Below are 9,762 nucleotides of genomic sequence, written 5' to 3' on the forward strand. Positions count from 1 at the left end.
TATAGGTATCATACCAAGCCTCAATATCATGAAGATTTTAATTGTGGCATCTGTCGCCGTTTTGTTTACAGCCTCGCTGCTCTCAGCACAAGAGGTACAGTACTTAGGTAACTCTTTACGCTATGTTGTAACGTTTTAGAAAGAGCAAGAGGAAGGTGAAGCTGCAGCGGCCGTAGCATGCATAAATAACACCGACCAAGTCCACACTGCGGGAAACTTTACAGAAGATAAATTCTTCGACGACCCGATATCGAAACAGTACTATGTCTGCCTCATGGAAACACTTGAGGAGATGGTAGACGGCGTTATAAACATTGCAAATGTGATGAAGCACATGGGAAATGCATCAGAACAGGCGAAGGAAGCAGTGAAAGGTTGTGCAAAGTGTGCAAAGAAAGAATCTGACAAAGGCGACAACGCGTATAATTTCTTGGTATGTTTGAGAAATAACACTGATGAAATAACAACCAATGATGTTACTTGCTAACTGTATTGAAATAGCTGAAGCAATATGTTAAAATTATCTACTATTAATTAGCAACTGTTAAAAAAACTAGTTTTATTTAATTACCATTTGTTACAAGTTGGAAGAGTGCCTAGACATCACGTTTATGAAACAAAGATACGATGTTTTTTTTTGTTTTGGTAGCCTATTTTGAGGCACATCAAATACATATATGCCTGGCTGTAACTTTTGAAATAGTAGCCCAATCTTGGAACTGTTTGAAATTATGGATTCTACAGGCCACATTCTATAAGAAAATTTTTTTCCGGGTCGATCTGAGACAATTTTTTTTTGCGCGCCTCAAAAAAAGGCAGTGTACAACCTTCCTTTTTTAGCAAAAATCGACTGTACCAAAATTTCTCGGGAAAACACTTTTTCTTATTACTTTTGGTGCGTAGAATCCAAAACAATTCGTACTTTTTCGATCAGACTTCTCAATCAAAAGTTATAGACTAGAAAAGAAACCAATTTCGAAAGAAAATTCAAAGGGCTGTAACTTTTGAACTAGTAGCCCAATCTTGGAACTGTTTGAAATTATGGATTCTACAGGCCACATTCTATAAGAAAATTTTTTTCCCGGGTCGATCTGAGACAATTTTTTTTGAAGACCTCAAAAAAAGCAGTGTATAACCTTCCTTTTTTACCAAAAATCGACTGTACCAAAATTTCTCGGGAAAGCACTTTTTCTTATTAATTTTGGTGCGTAGAATCCAAACAATTCGTACTTTTTCGATCAGACTTCTCAATCAAAAGTTATAGACTAGAAAAGAAACCAATTTCGAAAAAAAATTCAAAGGGCTGTAACTTTTGAACTAGTAGCCCAATCTTGGAACTGTTTGAAATTATGGATTCTACAGGCCACATTCTATAAGAAAAAATTTTTTCCGGGTCGATCTGAGACAATTTTCCTTGAGGGCCTAAAAAAAAAGCAGTGTACAAACCTTCCTTTTTTACCAAAAATCGACTGTACCAAAATTTCTCGGGAAAACAGTTCTTCTTATTACTTTTGGTGCGTAGAATGCAAAAAAATTCGTACTTTTTCGATCAGACTTCTCAATCAAAAGTTATAGACAAGAAAAGAAACCAATTTCGAAAGAGAATTCAAAGGGCTGTAACTTTTGAACTAGTAGCCCAATCTTGGAACTGTTTGAAATCATGGATTCTACAGGCCACATTCTATAAGAAAAATTTCCGGGTCGATCTGAGACAATTTTTTTTGAAGGCCTCAAAAAAAGACAGTGTACAACAGGCATATATGTCTATTTTTTAATTGATTATACCTAAAAGGTCCTGTTTTAGTTAATTGAAATAATCAAAAATATCACTTACCTGTCGTCGTTCAATTGCTATTTTTTTTCTTTTTTCTTTTCTGGTACAAGGAGAATATGGCGAGGGAAAGGAAGAAAACAGGATGGAGAAGATTTAATTAATTGACAGATAAGCAAATGCCCAACACTACCAATGACGACGCCAAAAGACCAAAAAACAACTCACACGCAATAGAACTTTACCAACAACAACTATTGAATTGAAAAATGTTATCAATAATGTATCACAATTTCCCAAACTAAAAATTAAATCAACGTATGCATACTCCATCTACACAAAAATGAAAATAATACTATTTGAAACTGAAATTTAATCATCGGTTTCAACAGGTCCGCTCGTAATAAATGAACAATATAATCGGACCCCTAGCCGTTTTCGGATTAAGTACCTACCTACGTATTATCAGTTTTCGAAATACGTATTTTTAAAATTAAAATTCTCTCTAAGTGAGCACCCATCCACCATCCACTGAACATGCTTAAAGGGCCTGCCAGCATAGGCTCATGCTCATTAAGCACTATCGAAACCTACCACCAACTATCCATTGCAAGGGGTGGATATTTTGCGAAACGTTAATTTTATTTTTTTAATTGAATATACCTAAAGGGTCCACCAGCAAACCTATGTGAATGAACAATAAAATTCAATCCCTTGTCGAATCACAATTTTGTTCTCTCGCCACTTCTAGGGAAGTCTATTTTGCGAAGCATCAAATATTTTTATTTATTTAGTTTACTATGCGTATAGGGGCCCTTAGCAACATTATATATATATATATGAACAATAAAATTCAACCATAGCCCTTTTCGGAGCTGAAAGATAGTTAAAGGGTCCGCCAGTAACCCTATGAACAATAGGATTCAAAATTTTCTCTGATTTAGCGCTTACCCATTATAAGTGTGTCTGCTTAACGGCACATCGAATATTTTGACTTCTTTAATCATCAATGCATTAATTCAAAACACGAAAAATATAAAGACTCACGCGTTTCATTACTTGCTAAAAAACACTTTTTTGTTCAACAAGATGTTAAAATAAAACCATAAATTTGCTACCTGCTCTTTTAATTTAATGTAGGTACGCTTTGTTGTAGGACTTGCAAAAATAATTTCAACGCTCATTTTTATTGTACGCTATTCTTACAGCAAGTATGTCGAAGGTGTTGATTTTGTTTAGGTATTCTTTTCATGTACCTTCTTTATTTTTTTTTGTCCATATCTTTATTATGGCAAACTAGTATTTTCATAAGAGCTTTCGGGATATGGTGAGAATAAACTGAGCTACAAGAAACAAATCAAAGTGTACTCAAAACTCAAAAAGGTAAGTGAACATCGTATAGCAATATTCCATTCCCCCAGTACCTATTATAGATCTACAGGTATGTGTAACAGTGTAGTGTAAATATGCAACAGAATGAACGCGTTAACTCAAATGGTGTGTTGTAAGGGGGATTTACTGGTGCCAATGGAAATAGTGATTTTGTAGGGAACGTTATCCTCCGGGTTCCCTCACAAAATAGGATCACGCCATTGTGGTGCTATTTATCCATTTTCTATAGGTACATCCCCGATTTGCTCTACAAGCTATTTAACCAAAGTCGAAATTACAGAATAATTTATGGTACCTACTTAAACTCGTACCATCAGTGCCAAGTAAGCGACAACTACTTTTAGAAACTCAAGTGTTTTGATGTCGATAAGCAAAAGGGTATTTCGTGAGATAAAGTAAAAATTGTTTTCTATACCTACGCCTTCTTTAATTTAAAGTGAATAGGTACTTACTACATGATTCTCGTCATGATATCTAACATAAATGGCACTGTATGGCACTAATATTTTTGAAATGCAGTTAAATTTCTGATTATTGAACCCAATATGCTAATTTAAAAATACATATTTTTGCATATTCTGCCGTATTGCATAAGTTTACACATACTTTAAAATATCTTCGCATCAATGTACCTACTTATGAACAAGTGTTTTCTTAATTTTGAAATGTCACAATCAAGGAATTAAATTCCCATGTATTTATCTAAACTCGATCTTAATTAATGAATGCCCCCTATCCAGTCATCGACATCCACAAAGGTAATGATTCGGAAAAATAAAATCTCATTAAGTTCACCAAGCACATAATTGCATCGCGATTCAGATCATTAATACGATAGATTTTAATACCGAAAGTAATTAGTTTATTGCCCTTTAGTGGCTTAGGTCAGGTTTAACAATGTTATATAATATATATCGTTCATTTTGAAGTATATCCTTAAATTTTCGATAAAATTACACGTTAATTAGTTCATTCGCATATTGCAACGTGTCAGAGCTGTACATAATTTTGTAAGTTTAGTGCACTTTCACTTTCAAAAACTAAATAGGGCACTTTTGCGCTTTTGATGTCTGTCTGTTTGCGTGTCTGTTTGTCTGAGTCACAAAAGCTCCGGAACGACACCACTTACAGACTTGGTATTGATGTCATTCGATCAGAAATTAAAAATTATTTCATGTTCGTATTCTCGTTAACGCATAAGGGCTATTAAAATCGAAAAAACAAATTTGAAAGTGCACTCTTCGCCTCTTGCTCACAAGCGGTTTAACCGCCGACACGGTCCACGAGGTCGCAACTCCCCAAGGTTTGGAAAAATCAACCCCCCTTCCGCAAATACTGGAAAAATTTGGTAACAAATTCCTTCTTACTGCGAGAGGACAAAACGCTAGCGAATATTCATTTTGACTGCTAAAACGTGGGTCGTAAGTACCTCGACCTTTTAAGGGGAGACTACTCAATTTCAAGTGTTCACACTTAATATTCAGATAAAATCTTTGTACATGAGCACCGAAAACTAAAAACAGGTACCTATACGTAAACATGATCTTACTACACGTGTGTCTCGTTTGCAAAAAAACAATGATTAGATATTGTTATCTCAACTCTTTTCAATTCTGTTTGGATAGACATATATCCCAATTTGGTAGTCCAGGTGTAGACGACGACGAATTAATCACGTTTATCCCCCAATTCTGATTACTGAAATTGCGACAGTAATCTCAGTTTGCTGACCTTCGTAGAAATTGAGCAGCAATATCTTATCAATGTAATTGTTCGGTTAATGTGACAAATATTGTTTACTCTAACATTGAGTGTAGTGATGTGCTTGTTTACGCGGTGCCAGTAATTGTAATAAATAAGTTAGCACGCAAATGTGCGAAATTGTGGGTCAGTTTTATTAGACCGCCGGCGGGAAATTTGCAATTTTGTTACCAACGTAAGACGTTCTGCACGCGCAGTTTCTTTGGTTCCTGATGGTTGTAAGATTGTAAGTTCACAATTTTGATCCTTATGTCCTAGGGATTAGGAGCTTTCGGATTTTGAATAAAATGCTTTGTTAGTGGTAGAGTGAAAATTAAGGTTGATTTCTGTCTTTTTTTAATTAGTGTTCGTAGTCAGTGTTCATTTTGAACATTTTGATAATTCCATTTTTGAGCATTAACTTGTAAAAGTACAAAATCACCGCTCGCACACTTATAGCATCCGGGTAAATAAGATTTGCGTTAATTGCGTTTTAGGATAATTAATTGTTGTACGTTTCAGATCTAGCCTGGCTCACTCCTTCGATTAAGAATTGTATATGATTATGGTTGTCGCAAACTGATACATACAGAGCCACAGTTTTATTCACAATGACTCCTAATCGCAGAGACCGAGACTGGCCAGTTCCGGATGCTATACACCAAATTAAGATCGCACTGGTTCACGGGGAAGAAATGGGCACTAATCTACTGGCAATGTCTCGTGATCAAATATCGGGTGAAGTTACATTAGCGGACCGTGACGGAGCTGTCCATTTACTACGATTTCTCAAATTTTGGTTCAATTTACCTTCCGCAGTATTTATCACAGCTACCAATTTGTTGGACCGGTTTTTAATTAAAATGAAGGTGAGTAAAAATAGAAGCGTTAATACATAAACAAATATTTTTAAACACTTGATTTGTTTTTTTATACGTCAGTAGCCTTGCCTAATTGTGCTAAGGTCAAGTCTGTGATGTAATAGGAACAAATATTTTGTTCCATTTAGTTACATATTTCATATCTGTATTGTAATTGTAAGGAAATCAAGTTCTGGAAAGTTGCCACAGTTTTTTTCAGTCTATTTACATTGAATGGGCTTTAGTTTCCTAAAGTTTAAAGTACAAAAAATGTATACCCAGCAACAACATGTACTTACAGAAACACAGTTGATCAAAGAGAATTATTATTATTATTGTGTAGCAAATTGTTGATTATTTCTTTGTTACAGGTGCAGCAACGTTACTTAACTTGCCTTGTTATAAGTTGCATGAACGTTGCATCAGATCTACATCACTACAACATTGATCCAAAGATTCTAGTCAGTATCTCGCAAAGTAAATGTTCTGTCAAAGACATGAACCGAATGAGTGAAATAATTAAACAAAAATTAGATTTAGGAAATGGAAAAGTTCTAACGAACGTCTTAGATTATCTGAATCAATTCTTAGATCTTTTGGAAACAGTCGCTCACCAGTTTCATCTAAAGTCTGTTTCCAATGTGGGTTTGGAGGTTTGTACTTTTGATTAGGTCGATGGTGGAGATCTTATTCGTTTGGTTACAGAAAGATGAGCTTTTATGTCATTTGGAAGTAATTATGTGTGATTCTCAATGTGCCTCAGCAAAACCTGCTGTAATAGCGCTGGCATTGATTCAAAACGAATTTGAGCGTTTTATGTCATGTGCAATACCCGATACATTATCGTATCACTCTTTCGAATTACTACAGCTGTTCACGACTGTTGTAGACCTTCAATTGATTTGCTTGGTAAGTGATGATAAAAACTAGACAAAATTACTTACAGTTCTTTTCCAGATCGTACCTGTTGAGTTTACGTCTTGCCACAAGATCATAAAGGATAGTTTAACAAGTTACGACAAACACATGAAATCGTTGTACCGACAAAATCTGCTATGGCGATATTCGTCACGATCACTTTACACCACAAGGTCTGCTTGGAAGTACTTCAAATCACTTAATACAATCTCCGAAGAATAAACTAATCTGCAAAATAGAAAATTAAAAAGTATTGTATTTTTAGTATTGAAATGTAATAAATTTTGGACAGTATTTATTGCATATCAATGTATACAGTGTATGTACGATGTTTTTAAGAAAACTAAAAAGTATTTTAAAAGTACAAAAAAATTTTTAAAAAACCAAAGTTTATTACATAATATTTTTTAATTGTAAATACTCTTGAATATTGATGGGAACACAGCTCTGTTCAATATTACGGCATTTGATCTTTACTAGTCGTAAGTTGTTACCAATTATTGTAGCAAAAAATTTTTTATATATGAAAATATTTGTGTACAATAATTGCTACTAAATCAGTGATTATTTTTTATGAATTTGAGAGATATGCCAGTTTTATCAAGAAATAAATAATTTTTCAGTAAGTCGCTTTTTATTTTATACGGGAATTGTACTATTCAATACCATTTTCCAGTCTTTTGTATTTGTTTCTAATATTAATAACAATTTTGAAAATATATTGATGACACCAGGCTGGAAAATGAATCAACAACTTCTAGGCATCCAAAACAATTGTCGATTATCAAACAAATTATCGATGTAGCTCTTGAACTGACTAAAAGAAAAACAAGGAAGGTTTTCGCCCTAAGGCGAGTAACTCGTGTAATTGCCATGCATTGATCAGTACTTCCCAAAAGGCCGTAGCTACGTGCGCTATGTTTTTCTTTACTGGAAGCATTTATGGTTTAAGAAATGTTTCTACAAATAAGAGACAATGCGCATGCGCACATTAATCATCAAGATTTTTCTTAGACCATCAGAAGCCCAGAACATCAGGATTAATGTGCGCATGCTTCTAGTAAAGGGAAATATATCACCTACTGCAAAAATCAGATGTGATAGCTCTGTGCAAAAACGCGTCAGGCTCCGAGATGATCCTTGTGAACAATGTAACATCATGTTCCACCTAGCCCTGTGCTGGTTGGGTGTATTGAGTTGTAAAGTTGTTTAGAGTTGCAACTGTAAGTGGAAGAGCAAACTAAAACGTGCTGCACCCTCATGGGTCAAAACGGTCGACGAGAGCGTAGCGTCCCTGGTCGCAAACGTTTAAAAGCAAAGCTCTGAACTCGGCAAAGGGAATTGCTGCTTCAAGAAACAACCAGCTCTCCGCGTGCAGAATCAGTTCGCCTTGCCGCATCCCACGACAACGCTCGCCATTTAGTATACAGTGATATTTATTAAGAAGTAGACATAAGGATTTAGGTGTATTGTTTTTCTCTATGTCTACTTTTAAAAGACAAAATTGCTTCTGAAATGCGCCTAATTTTCTTCAACTTCTTAATACAAATAAAGATCTGGCTGTGATATTATAATTAATTAGAATATTTTTGTTTTGGCTTTACAGAAAATAAATCTCTTACGCTACTGAAACTGTTACCGCCACTATCTACCATTTGGCAATATCCACTTTTGTTTAGCTGAATACATCGCACACGAACGAAAATAAAAATAGGGAAGCAACAATATTCAAATTAATTAATATGATAGCCAGCTTTGGTCGTTTTAAAAGATATATTATGACGCATAAAATTGGGCGCCCTTCAGAGTATATTTTACCATTTAAAAGTAGACATAGGGAAAAACATAACACCTATGTCTACGTCATAATAAATGTCGCTGTATTTCTTCTATAAAACGCAACAGTATTTTATTTAGCGCCGCCCTTCGTAGACCTCTTTAACAAGTACAAGAATGTGACTACACCACGATTGCTCAGTGATAAAGTGACGCATTCAGTTAAGCACCACATCGAAATATCCGGTCCACCTGTATTCTCTTCGAACGCTGCAAAAGACTTAGTAAATTACTTGCTCACCACAATGCTAGTTTTGTGAATCGACGCAATTGGAGCTGTACTCGAGCAAACCACCAGCGCAGCTACACAACTCTGGGATTTCTTCTCCAGGAAATTCACGAAGACAGAAATAATTTAAAATCAATAATGAATGGTTTATCGCCTCGTTTCGTTAACCGAAACGGTTCTTTATTTTCTAACCAGAATGGCCATATGGCTTCACTTTCAAAGTGAGTTTAATAATTCATGGTTTCAGATGGCAGAAAACCGCGGACAATCGCGCGAGCTTCATGGAGAAATATGATGTTAGGTTGCTAGATTAGCATTTTTGTGAAAATTGGTGATGAAAAACTCTGAAACCTACATCAGCTCAATCCATACTCTTCTTTTTGATCAGACGGAACTTCGAACTCCCAATAGGAAAAGGTCCATGTTTAGTGATTTTACACGCACTGCATGGGGATGGATTTGTACCAAATGCATTACTAATCCGGAAGCATAACTGGAGACTAAAACGATGACATGAATGGAAATAATTTCATGAAATGGTTGGATCCCAAATCTGTTCTGGACAACACAGTTTACCATAATACTCTCAGAAAAGAACATCGTACTGTCAAATAAAAAAGAAGAAATGCAACAATGGTCGGATGACAAAAATGCAAAAAAAAGGACCAAACTGGAGACTGTATGAAGCAATAAAAAATGTAACAATGACATGACACGTAAAATGGTGCAGCTTCTTATGCAAAATGGAATCGGGCGCACTTCGCAATGACAATTGATGCCTAAAAGAAAAAGCTGATCTATCAAATTTCTGTAACAGAAAATGTAAACAATTCAACTTCCCACAAAAATCCGCGATTTGTCAATGTCTACCTTGAACAGTTTAAAAATAATAAGCTTTTATGTGCTTCCGCAATTTCTTTGAACGCCGGCATATTACCTAAATGACACTTAACTACCTTAATTGTCTACAAAGTAGGTACCCTGTTCTAAAAACACGTTTTTCAAAATAATGCGGA

General features: G+C 35.2%; 2 protein-coding genes across 2 annotated transcripts; both read left to right on the plus strand.

Moving 5' to 3' along the window:
• Window positions 1–611, plus strand: LOC116166061. The gene is made up of 2 exons (XM_031480885.1): window positions 1–94; window positions 140–611. The coding sequence occupies exons 1-2, from the start codon at window positions 29–31 to the stop codon at window positions 485–487; spliced, it is 414 nt and encodes a 137-aa protein (XP_031336745.1). The 5' UTR covers window positions 1–28; the 3' UTR covers window positions 488–611.
• Window positions 612–5,209: 4,598 nt separating this feature from the next.
• Window positions 5,210–7,057, plus strand: LOC116166062 (cyclin G). Its single transcript, XM_031480886.1, has 5 exons — window positions 5,210–5,369; window positions 5,426–5,772; window positions 6,135–6,416; window positions 6,469–6,672; window positions 6,721–7,057. The coding sequence occupies exons 2-5, from the start codon at window positions 5,515–5,517 to the stop codon at window positions 6,901–6,903; spliced, it is 927 nt and encodes a 308-aa protein (XP_031336746.1). The 5' UTR covers window positions 5,210–5,369; window positions 5,426–5,514; the 3' UTR covers window positions 6,904–7,057.
• Window positions 7,058–9,762: the final 2,705 nt, after the last annotated feature.

This window comes from Photinus pyralis, unplaced genomic scaffold (assembly GCF_008802855.1).
Source record: "Photinus pyralis isolate 1611_PpyrPB1 unplaced genomic scaffold, Ppyr1.3 Ppyr1.4_LG3a, whole genome shotgun sequence".
Classification (NCBI taxonomy): Eukaryota; Metazoa; Arthropoda; class Insecta; order Coleoptera; family Lampyridae; genus Photinus; species Photinus pyralis.

Coding starts and splice junctions, on each gene's coding strand:
- LOC116166061 (XM_031480885.1), top strand. CDS start 29: ATGAAGATTTTAATTGTGGCATCTGTCGCCGTTTTGTTTACAGCCTCG. Junction 95..139: donor CGCTGCTCTCAGCACAAGAG/GTACAGTACTTA, acceptor GTAACGTTTTAG/AAAGAGCAAGAGGAAGGTGA.
- LOC116166062 (XM_031480886.1), top strand. CDS start 5,515: ATGACTCCTAATCGCAGAGACCGAGACTGGCCAGTTCCGGATGCTATA. Junction 5,773..6,134: donor GGTTTTTAATTAAAATGAAG/GTGAGTAAAAAT, acceptor TCTTTGTTACAG/GTGCAGCAACGTTACTTAAC. Junction 6,673..6,720: donor ACCTTCAATTGATTTGCTTG/GTAAGTGATGAT, acceptor GTTCTTTTCCAG/ATCGTACCTGTTGAGTTTAC.